The 15,311-nt window shown below is 46.7% G+C and overlaps 1 protein-coding gene across 4 annotated transcripts in view; it reads left to right on the top strand.

Moving 5' to 3' along the window:
* Nucleotides 1-15,311, top strand: part of RUNX1 (RUNX family transcription factor 1) — a 245,361-nt gene that overhangs the window by 144,498 nt on the left and 85,552 nt on the right. For 2 of the 4 annotated variants that reach the window (XM_082624588.1, XM_082624586.1), the window contains exons 3-4: nucleotides 5,757-5,795; nucleotides 11,566-11,819. In XM_082624588.1, coding sequence (XP_082480714.1) covers nucleotides 5,757-5,795; nucleotides 11,566-11,819 — 293 coding nt within the window. The remainder of the gene's footprint in view (nucleotides 1-5,756; nucleotides 5,796-11,565; nucleotides 11,820-15,311) is intronic. The other 2 variants (XM_082624589.1, XM_082624587.1) reach the window with 1 other exon arrangement.

Below are 15,311 nucleotides of genomic sequence, written 5' to 3'. Positions count from 1 at the left end.
AGTAAAACCTCTTGTTCTAATCCGTGTTGCCTATATGAATTTCATAGAAAAACAAGTATATTGGAAAAGAAAGGGTCAAGAGATACTTTGGTAGTATTCTTTCAGAGTCAAAGAAACCAAAGCATATTGTATGGGCTGTGGCATCGGCAGCTGGTAAACATTAAATGGAAATGAACACTGCATGAAGTAGACTTGTAGCTTAGCCATGGCTGTGAAAATGCTTTAGTGGCAACGACAGTGGTCAGGAGGCCTTTGCAATTTAGTTGTTTTCACCGTGTGTGTGTCTCCTTATGACTACAAGCCAATCAAGTGATGCTGTAATAAAATCCTGAACTTTGCTTCAGGACAGCTCAGAGGGAAAATGAGTCAAGGAAGATGAATTACTTAATGGCCTTTGCTAATAGCAGGTTAAAAACAAGGCTCACTTGAACACAAGCAAAATAGCAGCAAAACTGCTCTTCAGAGGGAATTGTGTTTTGAGTGGTTGCCCTTGAACTGCACTGCCTAATAAAGTAACCACTAGCCACGGGTGACATTTGGGGACCTGAAACGTGGCTAGACCGAACTGAGCTGCACTGTGAATGTAAAATACACACAGGAATTTGAAAACTTACTAAAAAAAAAGAAAAAGAATGTAAAATATCTTATTAACAATTTTTATATTGATTACATGTTGGAATGAAAGTGTTTTGGCTATACTAAGTTAAATAAAATATATTATTAAAATTAATTTCACTTATTTCTCTTTACTTTTTTAATGTGGTTATTAGAAAATTTTAAATTACATATATGGCTCATATTACATTTCTAGTGGACAGTGCTGCTCAAAATAAGAAAGAATGCCCACATGGTTTAAAGGCAACTTGTCAAGAACTAGTAAAGAAATTTGATAATAGCATAATGATATGAATCTTGCAAGATGGTTTAGCTTGCTGGCTGTGACTGGCACTCCAGGGGCAAATTGCATGGGTTCAGATTGGGCCAATTACTGAATCTCAATTTCTTCATCTGTAAAGTGAAGGGAATAATTATGGACTGTTTGCTGCTAGCGGGTTAAATGGAATAATGCATGTAAAATCATTAGTGTGAGGTCTGACGCACTGATAAAAGGGAGCTTCTATTATCATGGTTGTCTTGGTCAACTCAAGGCTGCTATAACAAAATACCATAAACTGGGTGGCTTACACAACAGAAATTTATTTCTCATAGTTCTGTTAACTGGAAGTCTGTGATCAGGATGCCAGCATGGTTGGGGTCTCGTGAGAGCCCTCTTCCCGGCTTGTACTTGGCTGCCTTCTTGCTGTGTGCTCACATGACGAGAGAGAGAGAGAGAGAGAGAGAGAGAGAGAGAGAGAGAGAGAGAGAGAGAGAAGGGCTCCAGTCTCTTCTTACAAGGGCACTAATCCCATGAGAACCCCACCCACATGACCTCATTTAAACCCAATGACCTCCTAAAGACCTCACCTCCTAATACCATCACATTAGGGTTTAGGGTTTCAACGTATGAGTTTGGCTGGGGGAGGTATGCAAACATTCAGTCCACCCCATTCGTTTTAAAAGTCCAATCAGAGATAGATTTCATGTCAGTTTGCAATGCCGTTTACAAAAACCTTTTTTTAAAATTTTTAAAAAATTTTTAATAAATTTATTTATTTTATTTATTTATTTTTGGCTGAGTTGGGTCTTCGTTGCTGTGCACAGCCTTTCTCTAGTTGCAGCGAGCGGGGGCTACTCTTCCTTGTGGTGCGCGGGCTTCTCACTGCGATGTCTTCTCTTGTTGCAGAGCACGGGCTCTAGGTGTGTGGGCTTCAGTAGTTGTGGCAAAAGGGCTCAGTAGTTGTGGCACATGGGCTTAGTTGCTCCACGGCGTGTGGGATCTTCCTGGACCAGGGCTCGAACCCATGTCCCCTGCATTGGCAGGTGGATTCTTAACCACTGTGCCACCAGGGAAGCCACAGAAACCTTTCAGAGACTGCAGTCCAGTGTGTGCTAGGCACAATGTTTGCTGGGTACTGAGCAGTTGGCCTTGCCAACTCTGAGTGGCTTCCTTGAACCAGCAGCAGTGGCATCAAAGGGAGCTTGCTGGGAATGCAGCGCCTCAGGCCCCTCCCCAAACCTGCTGAATCAGAATCTGCACTTAACCAGATTCCCAAGGGCTTGGGATACACCTTGTTTATCCAGTACTGTCTAGTACTTGAAGAGGAGGGAGCCTCACTGGTAAGGTATACAAACTGTAGTGGTTATGTGTTTGTGTGGGGTGAGGGTGAATCAGAAGAGAATGACACAAGTACAGAGTTGGCTTGAGGAGGGCCAATAAAAGACACCCTCGCTCCCCAATGATCTAGAAGCACCTGTGAGACAGGCAAAGTCAAGCAGACAGAGACCAAACTATCAGCTTCATCACTGACAGGACTTTTGGAGAACAGTGACTTAGGTGTGTGGCTTCCTGCCACGGAACCCCAGAAACAGAGATTTCTAAGCACACAGGCAGCGTCTCCCTAAAACAAATAAGAGGAGGGGAAGGCGTGCTCGGTGTGGCAGTTTTCTCTTGCTGCCAAACTAGCAAATGATCACAAACTTAGCAGCTTACACAACACCCATTCCTCCTGCTTTTTCCACCAGCACCTATAATTTTTTTCTGTCCAATCCAAGCTGATTCCTGATGTCTACCCCCAAACCCATCCTCTCTGGTCTTGACTGCTACTAATGGCACCTGGGCCGGACACGGGGGAAGACCCCTCTCCCTCCCTCACCTCAGTCCCCCCTTTTCTGTCCCCATTGTTTCCACCTTAATGCTCATGAGTCCTTGCCTGGCAAGGCTGTAGTTTCCTGCTCCTTCTCTACCCCCTCTAATTCACCTATCCACCTCCGACAGATTTATTTTCCTAAAATATGTATTTGTTATGTTATTTCCCAGATTTCAAGGCTCTGATAGAACCTATTGCCCTCATGTTGAAGTTCAGATTTCTTTAGGCTGTGTAAGCTGCCTCTGACCTGCGTTCACATCTGCCGGCGTCCTGTCATTTACGAGCTGCCACACCCCAACCTGATCCCCAGCCTATGCTCCAACTGTACTGCCGGTCTGTGTCATAACTTCATCCATGCCTTTCTCAGGCTCATCCTTCTGCCTGGAAAGGCTTCTCTCCCCACTCCCCACCTCAAGCCCTTCCTTCCACCCTCCCAAGCACCTGGTGAAAATCTACACGACCTCCAAGGGTCAAATCAAATATCATCTCTAACCAGGAAAGAAGTCTTCCCAGAGCCCACCAGGTGGTGCCAACCCCTGTGCCTCTTCCCATCAGCTCCCTGGACCTACACACGTGTCCATCAACAGTCTGACACTCCATTGCTCTCACTTATTGGCCAAAGCGACCTTGATCTGCTCCTCAAACTTTGTAGATGGCCAGAAATAACCTCAGGATATGACTCCTAAATATTTGAGATTTTGCAGGGTAAAGAATTTCAGGGCTGTTTTCTGATGGAGACCTCGAGACCGGGGGATAAAAGTGAAAGATGAGATCAGAGTTAATTTTTCAGAAGGCTACAAAGGACACCGATAAAGATACATAGTTGTGGTCTAAAAGAAACAGCTCATCATGTGTGTAGACCCATATGTGGGGATGCGAGTGTGTGTGTGTGTGTGCATACACAGAGATCAAGCGTGAAGCAACTTTGGGCAGGTTTCCTAAGCTCTCCAAGTATAAGGTTCCTGGTGTGTAAAATGGGGTGGTAATGGCATTGTTGCAAGGAATAAACTGGACGAGGTATCCGAAAGCATTTTGGCCATGGCCTGGCATACAGCAGCATTCAATGGAGAGAGTGGAAGGATATACTCCCCGGAGTCAGCTCTCACTGTCATGAACGTCCAAGACCTCCCCTCTCTTACAGTTCAGGTTCTAGCATCTTTAACAGCTCCTTGGGCAAATCATTACAAATCTTTACAGGTATGACTTCATGTACAGACACCCATCCCTTCTCTCTTTCCTCCAACACCCCCCAGCTTAATGGTGTGTCCTCAAAGCTACTGACACAGGGCAAACTAAGAAAGCTTTCAACAGACCGCATGCACACCTTTCAAAATCCACTACTTCTGCCTTTGCTTTTAGGTTTAGAAAAAAAATCTTGGCTCTTCTCTCAGAATCACTGAAATATTAGGTGTGTAGACAAAACACTTGCCTTTCCACTCTGCTTCTCATATTTCTCAGGCTCAGACAGGGAAAGGCTCCTCGGAGTCTCAAGAGAGAATTTCCAGGGTGGTTAGTTTTGTTGGGTCTCTTTAGTGTAAACTCAGCTGCCTGGTCAATCTTACTGTTGTGGATTTCCTCCGACCCCCATGCCTATTAAAACTAAACTTACTAACTTTCGGGTATATTTGTTATTTTTTGCCTTATCATTCATTATTAGTGCAAATAATTCTTTCCCTGCTCTGTTTTTAAAAAATCTTTATGGAGTCACTTTATGTACTTGTAAACCACAACCTTGTGTGTGTGTGTGTGTATGTGTGTGTTTTAAGGATGCTCCTTTAAGACTACACATACTGAATTCCTTTAATTTTTTATCATAGGGCAGTCCTTCAGAGCCCCTTATCATTTTAGTTGCCCTTTTTGCTTTGGCAAAAATATAAGACTAAGGAGTTGAAGATCTTGTTCTCCTGCCTATTCATACATCATCCGGAAATCTGAAATAATTACCTCCTTTCTTAGTTTTAAAGGTTTTATTTAAGCTATGTTATACTAATATTGTGCAGTGGAGTTGAAAGCTTTAGGTCTGCAGTATTTGAAATGCTCAAATCCTAAGGCTTTGAAAAATGCTATTTCCTCCACATTAATCATTCAGTGCTGACCATTATCAATATACAAGGCTGATGGAATAATTTCACATTCAGAACATTATACATAGATATTCAAGGGAAAGAGAAATAGCTTCATATGGCTTTGCTTAATGGATCTACCTGTGACTTTACCTGTAACTGTACATGCAGTGGTATATAGTGATTCATATATAGAAATTATCATATGACAAATATTTTCAAAAATGATTGATATCATCTGTTACTTTAAGAATGAAAGCTTTCCATATAAATAATCTGCCCTCCTAGTAAAGGGAAAGGAAATCAAGCAAAGAGGGAATATTTCTAAAATGTCCTATCATTGGAAGTAAATAATCATAACATTTATCTACTAGTTTGTTTCTTTTAGAAGGTGTATTCCAAATTGTTTATCACTTTGAAAACTATTCATATTTTTACTTCTTGCATTTAGCTTCCAGCATGTTACAGATTTTTTAATGTTTTTGTATTAAGTTGGGTTTGGTTTTAATATCACTATGAATTGTGATCCATCCTTACATTCTCCAAATGGATTTTTAATGTTCATTAAATAATCACATTTGCATCACATATAGAGCTTGAAAGAGGTGATTCTATGAAAGATAAAGATTCAATATTACCTAGCAATGGAAAACATTGGTCAAAGGTACATAAAAATCATATGCATAGGTAACAGTTCATTTTTTATATAATGATTTACTGTTTTAAGTTAATTTTGAGCCAAAGCTAGACAATATGCAATAAAAATCTCCAGTGCTAACAAAGTGTGAGAGGCAACAAGCTACCAAAAAAAATGAGAGGGGGGATTTAGTTTTTACACTGGCACTGATTCCAATTACAATTAAATTAATCAACTTTGGTAAATTTGGTGTTTGCTGTCAGTATATTCATACAATTATTTTTATTTTCCCACTTTCTACTTTTTCAGAATGTGTACATGGAATGAATCCATCTAGAGACGTTCACGGTATGTTAGATTCCAAATTATATTTTTAACAAAATATGCACATTCATATATACATATTTATGACATTTTATCCATGTATCGCTATAAATAACTCACGATATAAATTAACCAAATAATCAAAACTTTTTTTGCTGATTCAAAAATACTTAAAAGCTGTTTTCCATATTGTAAATGTCAAACATATAAAATGTTCCAATGAAACTTTAAAAGATACCCTCGGTTCTACAGCGTTTACCACAGGTGCATTCTGCTGTTTATTATTAAATGACTCTATATGACTCTCTAAAAAAAAAAAAATAGAGCTTGGCTTCTATGTGTTATTACCTAGTTTATTACTTTTGCTATAGCAGTGTTAATGCAAAATTTTTATGAGAGTAAAATGTTTACTAAGCATCCATAATTTTAAAAAAGATTAAAAAAAATTTTTTTTCTCAATTTGCTACTTGTGAGTTGTAAATTGATTTACAAAGTTAGTGAAATAGTCACATATCAACCGCAGGATCCCATGGAAGTCATCACATAGAGGAAGGACATAGTGGAAGAACTAAGGGATCTTGTCCGCAAAGTTATTAGACTTCAAAAGTGAAATAATCTCAAATCCACTGGGGGGAGGGGATGTTTAATTAAATTCCAATGTTGAAAACTGGACAGTGTGTATTGTACATACATTAACATGTATGTTAGTCTTCAACAAAATTGTTCTCCCTCCCTGTGACATTAGTACAAACTGAAGCAGTTTGGTCCAGAACCACTAGCAAAATACATTCTCCGTATTTTTATTTTCATTAAAATAGGCACTGAAAACAGAAATAGTTCTTTTAGAAATATTACATTTTTAGAAATGTAATTTTAGAAATATCATATTACAGAGGGGGATTTTAAGAGAATGGTTGAATCTTCTTTATTTTTGAGAGGGTTTTGAAAGAGCAAAAAATGTAAAATATTTAGATATTTTCTGAGACCCCCCCATAGTTATATATTTACCTAAAGTTGTAGAAAAAACTGTCAATAAGCTGTTTTTTTCTGGTGAAATTGTTTGTTTTTTTTCTTCCAACTAACCAAATACTGCTTTTTAAATTCACTGTGAAAACTTACATTTCATTCAATCAGTTGATGAGCCTTTTTGAAATTTCCCCCATGCAGCAAATTTGGAAGAATCTGTCACATAGCATCCGCCCAACATACGACTTCGTTATATTTTTTGTATTGTATTATGACAAAAGTAGATTTTAGTATTATTCCAGGGAAACACAAGGAGTGTATACTGTAATGTTTCCTTTCCTTTTCTCTTAAGAGAGGCAGGGGAAGGGAAATTCTACATCGCCCCTTAAATGAACGCTCCTGGTGGAAATGAATTCTTCATTTCGTACATGACGTTACTCAACTTCATAAACTATGTAAAAAGCCCTTCAGACTAAGGGGTTCCGGGTACCCTTTAGTTGAGCCCCATGCTGCCTGCTTTCCATTCATTTTAGTCCCTCGATAAGGAGGGGCAGTGTTGTTTGTTTCTGGTTTTCAAGCGTGCACCGCGCAACGCAGTTACAACCTGCGCAAAGTCTGGCTAGCCCCAAACGCCCGGCGGCCCGATTCAGAATAAATCAGCAAAAGCTTTCCTTGCTATTATCATCCGTGTCTGCGTTCGAACTCGGGATTTACTGGTTGAGACTCTGAGCTGAGCAGCGCCCACGGCGCTGCCCTTGAAAGGCTAAGCCTGGTGCATCTACCGCTGTACCTTACTAAGGGAACTTGATCCCCGCCCGGGAGACCGCAGCGCGGGGTGCGCCCCGCAGCCCCTCGCAAGGTTTAGGGTTTCAGGCAAACGGTCGCAGCCCCAGAGGAGCCTTCTCTGACCTTTCCGAGCGGCGGCACACCCCAGACCGCTACATCCCCAGAGTCCCAGCCCCCGTCCGTGGGGGTCTACGGGGATGCACTTGGAGGCGGCCCCCAGGAGCGCTTGATCGGCTCTTAGGGAAATGCACTTGAGCTGAAGCAGAAAGATGTCACTCCGCCCGAACTCGCCTCTAGAGCGGGCAGCGTCGAGCCCGGACGCAGAGCGACTGTGGCCCCGGACAGGAGGGGCGGCAGACAGGGAGGTTTGGGACTGCGCAGTATTTGGAATCCCTCGGCCCAGGTGGAGAGAGGACGTTTGGGGTCTTTACACCTGAAATGCGGCTTCTTCAAAATTACTTTTAAAGAAAAATACAAAGGCGTTTTCTGAGATCCCAGACCCATGAAAACAAAATGCAGCTGGGGCCTGGGAGCTCCCAAACGTTCCGGGTTTTCCGGAGCGAGGGGCGCGAGGGGACCGGCCCACGTGGGCAGAAGCCGGGCAGGATGGAGGGCGCCCGGGACGCCTGCAGCACCGACGGCCTGGGACCGGCCGACGGCGGGGTCCGGGCAAAGGGGTTTCGAGAAGAGACCCTGACGCGCGCCGGCCGGGACAGCCGGGACCCCTGTCCGAGGGTTCCCTGGCCGCCAGCTGCGCTGCCGGTATAGCGGGTGGGGCGGGGGGAAGGAATGCCGCGCAGGCTGGCTTGGGCGGTCATTTCTTGTCGTTTCTTCCCCAACTGAAGTTCGTACGGGAGACCCAAAGGCCGCGAGAAGGCCGGCAGAGCCCCGCGCCGTCGGGGGCGTTCCCCGGCACGCTGCACTGCCACTGGGCGCCCGGGGCGGCGAGCGAGGGCGGCTGCTGCCCCCTGGCGTCCGCCCCGAGGCCGCGGCCCGCAGCACCTCCCGGCCTCTTTGGGCCTGGGGCGAGGGAAGCTGCCTGGGCGCCTGGAAAGGCCTCCGCGACTGGCTCGCCAAGGCCCCTGCCTCCGGCAGGCCACAGCGCCAGAGCCCGAGGAGAGTCCGGACCGGCGGCAGGGAGGGGACCCACGGGGGGAGGGCCAGAGACCCCTAACCGGGGAGTCGACGGGGGAGGGTGGGTGAGCGCCCTCCCCCGAGGGAGGGAGCGGGTGGGCTCCGCGCGGAGTGGGGAAGCCCCGCGGCCGGGCGGGGGCGTGACCCCTCTAAGCTCCGCGAAAGTGCCCGCGGCGCCGCGGGGACTGGAGCGGGGGAAGTTCCCGCCAGCGCGCAAAGCCGGGGTGGGTTTAACACCCGCGGCGGCTCCCACGCGCGGGCAGGGAGCGGAGCCGGGGCCGTTTCCGGGGAGCCAGAGGTGGGTGGGGGGCGCGGGCGACCTGGGCCTAGCGAGGGAGCTGAGCGGATGCTTTCAACTTTCTTTCCAGTCGCTTGCTCTTCGGGGTCTTTTCTAACTACGAAACTCCTTTGCTCGCCGCTAAACTCAATCAACCCGAGTAAGGCGCGCTGCGTAATTAATCTGCAGCCCAGCCGCGGCGAAAAAACACCAATTAAAGAAAACAAACCAAGAGAGAAACTAAAAACACAAAAACCATGTTGTGGAGACGACAACCGTCTGGCCTCATTAAATGAATCAGCGCCACTTCGCCGCAGCTGCCAACGGGGCCGTGTGGGCGCGCTGAACGGCTCCCCGGCCGGGCCCTCCGCCCTCCGGCCCCCTCGCGGCCGAATCCCATCCACGCCGGGAAAGCAGAGGTTCGGCCGCGGGCGGCCGCGCAGGGCCTGGGGTCGCCCGGCCGATACGGCCCCGGTCTCCGGAGCCTCGCGGCGGCCGATTCATCTCCATGGCTCGCGGGGCGCCTCCCTCGGCAGGTCTCCGGTCCCGGGCCGCTCGGGGCTCAGCAAGCTACCCGAGTCCTCCCCAGGCCGGCAGGCCTCCTCTTCTCCACCTCCTCGGTCCCTGGACCGCGGCCGTCACTGGCGAGGCCGTTCACTGCAGCCCCAAAGCAGGCGGCCACACAACCCCGCGGGTGTGCAAAGCCGCATGGCCGCGGTCCGCACCGGGGCGGGGCCTGGGGCGAGCGTGTGCGTGTGTTCGTGTGTGTGCGTGGATGCGGATGCGTGGGGAGCGCCGGGTGGCAGCGGCGGCGGTGGACTCTCCACCCCGGCTGCGTACAGTAGCGCGCGGCGGCAGCGGGGGCGCGCGGGCCAATTCCAGGAGCCCGCGGCCGCGAGCCGCGCCCTGGCTGATACCGGAAAGGCCTGTGATTGGCCAGCGGCCGCCCCTATGCAAACGAGCTGAGGGAATGGAATTCCTCGGGCCGGGCTTACAGTAAAAGCACGTTCATTTCCAGGCACTCTCATTCATAGAGCCAGCGGGCGCAGGCAGGACGGGCGCCCCGCGGCCTGACCCAGCCAGGGCACCACGCTGCCCGGCCCTGCGCCGGCAGGCACCTCTTCCCGGGGCTCCTGGGGACACCAGAAGAAAGTCAGTCTTTGCCGTTTCTCCTTGACCCGCGTCGGAGCTTCGATTTTTTTTTTTTTCTTTCTTTCTTACTTTTGAATGAACTGGTTTCTTGGCTGGATGGTTCAACTTCTTTCCTGGGTGTGAACTTTCCCCCGGTTGTTTCCTTTGGCAACTGCTGGAGAAAGTGCGCTGTGCTTCGAGGCGAGTGGTGAAGTTGCGTGAGCGTGGCAGTGTGTGCGTGCTTGTGTAACTCGAGCCGCCCCGTCTGTTACGACCTGCGCTGCGGAGCCTCCTCACAAGGCCCGCTCCACCTGCTGCGGTTACGCTGTGATCGTGGGTATTGGCGCGTCTGAATAGTTAACCGGCCGACGCTGGGGCGACGTTGGAGGAAGATCGTCTCGCTACTGCCCAAGTCGGGGCTGACTCACCGCAGTCGATGCAGACAGCGGCTGGCTTCCGAAGAGTGTGTGCCTGCGTGCGTGTGACTCGGCTGCTGTTCACCTCCCACCAAACCACAGGACCAGCCGCAAACTTAACCAACATCCCCAAGCCCGAGTTCTCAGATGTGGAGAGCTGAACTCTAGGTGTCATTGACTTGGACTTTTTTTTTTTTTTTTAAGATTAGCTTTTCTTTGAAAAGCTGAATTTTCTGAACTGAGCATTTTGCCAGAATTTATTGAGAACATGACAAGTACTTCTCGCCCAGCCCTTCTCCAACTACTGAAGCTGAGTTTCAAGGCTACTTAAAAAGAAGAAAAAAAAAACCTGCAGCGAACATTAATGGATTTCTGTTGTGTTTAAATTCTCTACAGATTGTATTGTAAATATGTTATGAATTAGAGCATATGTATATATTTATATATATATATATATGTGCACATACATTAGAAGCAGGACCTTTGGAAGTCTCAGCTCTTGCTTTTGAGGACCGAAGCCAGTTCTGCATGATAAAAAGTGGCGCCGTATTTGGAAGACACTCCTCGTGTATTTTCTGTTGTGTTGGACTTTAGACAAAACTCACCTGGGAAAAATCTGACAGGCAGTTAACTACTGGAACTTCCAAATTATGTATCTGCTGGTCCTTTGGCTCTCCGCATAAATATTTTAGGAAGTGTATGGGAATTTTGCCTCTGGGAACTTTGGTAACAGCCAAAGACTGAACTTAAAACTCTCAAAGCAAGACTCAGAAGAAGATAGTCTCCCTTGGCACTTGACTTTGGATTCTGGTCGCCCACTTTTTAAAGCACTGAGCGGTCGGTTGCTAAAGAGTCCTGCGTGGGTCTGAGGCCGATCTGCAAAACTAGAATTTCCCCCCTCCTGGACTGTTAGTAATTTAGTCTGCCCCCTTCCCCAGCCACCCCACAACAATAAAGCTCCCTGAACTTGTATGTTGGTCTCCCGGGAGCTGCTTGCTGAAGATCCGCGCCCCTGTCGCCGTCTGGTAGGAGCTGTTTGCAGAGTCCTAACTCAATCGGCTTGTTGTGATGCGTATCCCCGTAGATGCCAGCACGAGCCGCCGCTTCACGCCGCCTTCCACCGCGCTGAGCCCGGGCAAGATGAGCGAGGCGCTGCCGCTGGGCGCCCCGGACGCCGGCGCCGCCCTGGCCGGCAAGCTGAGGAGCGGCGACCGCAGCATGGTGGAGGTGCTGGCCGACCACCCGGGCGAGCTGGTGCGCACCGACAGCCCCAACTTCCTGTGCTCTGTGCTGCCCACGCACTGGCGTTGCAACAAGACCCTGCCCATCGCTTTCAAGGTACTCGGCCCGGAGCGGGTGGAGGGAGGACAGGCAGAGGCCGGTCGAGGCCGGGGAGATCGAGGGAGGGCAGCGGCCAGGCAGGCGGGGCCGGGTTCTAGAAAGGGGCCGGCGCTGAGGCCTGTGGTCCATCCCTCTGCGCTCGGGAGACTGGGGATGCTGCGTTGCCGTGGCGACCCTCGGGGGGCCCGCCTTAGCCGGCCTCGGCGGCCTCCAAGGATGGCCGAAAAAATCAGGATGCCCCCAAAGACGTCTACTGAGGGCCGGCTGGACCTCTCCCCGGCAGGGGTCCTTAGCTTTGATCCAAAGTAGGAAAAGTTATAACCCAGCAGGGACAAGCCTGTCTGTCGGCTCCCCTGCTTCTCTCCCCACCTCTGGCTTGACACCCAAACCATTCTGAGGGAGACGTCAGGAAATAAAACAGAGATACTTTTATACTTTCGGGTCAATGTAAATAAACTGACAAGGAAAACTGTCAAGGCTTTCCACTTCCACCCCCTCTTTAACAGCCCTGTAGGAATTAGCAGGTTCAAAGTCCACGGCGGGAGTAGTTAAGTTTGCAAAAGTTTTCTGAAGAGTTTTTTCGAGCTTCTAGGCTGCTCCTGCCAGAAGCCGCAAGTAGCGAATGCTCTTTCTTTGCCTGGTACCTTCCTGAACTTTATCGCCGGCTCACCTAGCTTAAGCCCGAGGCAGCGGAAGGAGGCAAGGCTGTCTGGCGTGAGACGGGCGTCTAATCCGCCCTCTTTGCTGTTTGAGGAGGGGGCGGTGTGGACCGGGTAACTTCAGCCGAGCAGCTTGAGAGGTCCCCGTTCACTTTTCACCCCTGATCTTGCCCTAGCTTTGAGCTCTCTATAAAAACCTTGGCCTTCAAAGGGGATACATAAACAACCCCGGGCGTTTTTAGACAACCACCGCCACCCTGGCAGCAAACAGTAGACATTTCATTTCGGCGGTGGGCATTCAGTTCTTCTGTCTTGGGTGAGTTGAATACAATCAGTGCAGTCATTTCCGGTTCATTGAAGGGACTAAGGAAAGCAGGTGGGGAAAAAAAAAAAAAAAAGCTGTAAAGATCAGCTACTCTTTTTTCTTAAAAAATCTGGTTAAATAATTGTCCCCTTAAGGGGAGATTAATTTAATATAAGCTTTTTATGGTTCCAAGCCTGCGCTGGATCTTGAGTTACTTACAATGAATAATGTTCACTTTTTTAAAAAAGTACCGTCAGAGTTCTTTATTTTTAAGCTTTACGTACCTTCCAAACTTAGATTATGATTTCTAAAACAAACAACAACAAAAAAGTGCAATTGGCTGTGTCTGTAGAATTGCCTCAGTCTTCTGAAAGCAGTTTTTGAGGGGGATGAAAATGAGGATAAGTTTGAGCAGCCGCTGGCCTCTTTCCTGTCCTTTCCTCCAGCTCTGTAGGTTTGGGTTAGGAGCCCATTTCCATTTGAAATCACTCTAATCCCTTTACATAAACAGACTCAGCAGGCAGACCTCCTCAGCTCTCCCTCAGTTCCAGAGGACCTGACAGGGATGGGCCCTGGGGTCACTTTCAGATAAGTACAGAGGGGAGGAGACAAGCTGATAATCAACCAAAGGGTCCTTTAAGACCAGGTGCTCTGGACACGCCAAGGGTGTGGGTTCTCAGGGATCTGTGGCTTCCTTTGGGGTAAATCAAGTCTCCTCTGTATCTCTCCTCCTCTACTAGGGAACCCACACCCCAAGCACTAAGTGATTAAGCGAGAATCTTCAGGAGTTAAAGTGATGTCGTTTCTCAAGCCACCACATGAAAGTATTTATTTTCTTCTAAAAGAATGAAAAAAAATCATATAAATTGTTTTCATGAGCCATCAGGGAATTCCTTTTAGCGGAAATCTTAATAACCATAGAAGTTTCCGTTTTAAAATGACTTTTGACAATTCACTTTAAAAAAAATTCTGTTTTACTGAGTGATAGTTTCTAGGTTAAAGATCAAGGTATAGATATCATGAAAAAAGTTCAAGTGGGTCTTGAGAACATTTGGGGAAAAGGGAAGGACAGCACAGGAATCAGACCACTCCACGAATAATCTGTCACCGCTCCCGTCCCCATAAAGAGGGGCCTCTTTCGGAAGGAGACCTGCTCTTTTCATAACGGAAGGAGCAGGCAAAATTTCCAGGGAGGTAACAGGCGCAAAGATTAGGGATAAAGCAAACTAAACTTGAAAAAAGTGGCTGTATCCGGCTTGATTCACTATGTGTCCCTGAATCCAGTCTGTACTCATCCTCCACCACCTACCTCCCAAGCAGCTTCTATAGAAATTATTACTTTAAAATTTGGGTCTTATATAAGCCTCAGACAATCTCTTTAAGAAGTTAATCAGTAAAGAATTATTACATTCCCTGTATTAAGGAGGAGAAAATGAAAAACAGTGATAAAGTCTGATGATATTGATGAAAAGAGCATTGAAGTGATTCTTTAGGAGTCTTCTGAATACGTGTAAATCCTCAGCTTTAATCTTTGAAACTAAAGGGAAATTTCAAGTTATGAATTTTCCTTAAAATAGATTACAGTCGTCCTAATTGCTTATCCTGGACCCCAAAGTGCCCCCCCTTCTCCCACGAAACACCTTTATTTTTCAGCCTAGGAGAGATCCATTATTTTACTACCGAGAAAATCTTAAATTTGTTACTGTTACCCGTTATTTACAGAAGCAGCCAAAAAAGCTGTTTGGATGACTTAGGATATATTTTGTAAGACTATAATATTAAAGTTTATTTAGGCCCTGGTACACCAGAGTCCAAAGGCATAAACACGCCTTCAGCAAGTTCAGAGGCCTTGGGCGCTGATAGTAATATTCTTTTCATAGGAAAGAAATAAGTAACGTTTGTGTCAGCAAGATCATGGTCCCCTAGCTCTGCATTAAATATCATCTCAGCTGAATGTTAACTTCCACCCTACAGCTTTCTTTATAACACTGGAAAATTAAGGGATTTGAAATAAATGAATTGTGACTGTAATTTCAATCTAATTAGAGTTGGTTTAAAATGCCAGTTTGAACTGTGAACAGGCCAACCAAGAGCAGTGTGGGAAGGTTCTGTAACATAGAGGAGGCTTGATATTTTGCCCAACTTCCTGATACTTTAAAAACAGAGAAGTAAAAAAAAAAAAAAAAAAAGAGATATTCTTTGGCCAGCAAGTCCCTTCTTGTCTGTTTGGTCTGCGTTAAAATGTAAATGTTTGTGTTTCCTTACCTATTGTTTATAGCTTTTCATTCCAGTTGCTTCTTTTTCTCTGTTTGAAGTTAGATTTTTTTCAAAAATCTCTGCATATTGCCTATCAATGATGAAATCTGTATCAAATTAATAGACACGTTAGTTTTAAATTTAAATTCTTTTTTCCTAGTCTAAGAATGCTTGCTAAGAATTAGATGATATACTTCATTAATGTAATTTTCCTGGATTTAATATTCTTTCCCTTCCCCCCACCATGAAAAATCAATAAGAGGCCAAGTA

The sequence above is a fragment of the Mesoplodon mirus genome (genome assembly GCF_964341445.2).
Source record: "Mesoplodon mirus genome assembly, chromosome: 6".
NCBI classification, from domain to species: Eukaryota; Metazoa; Chordata; class Mammalia; order Artiodactyla; family Ziphiidae; genus Mesoplodon; species Mesoplodon mirus.
This window is presented reverse-complemented; position numbering and strand designations above follow the sequence as displayed.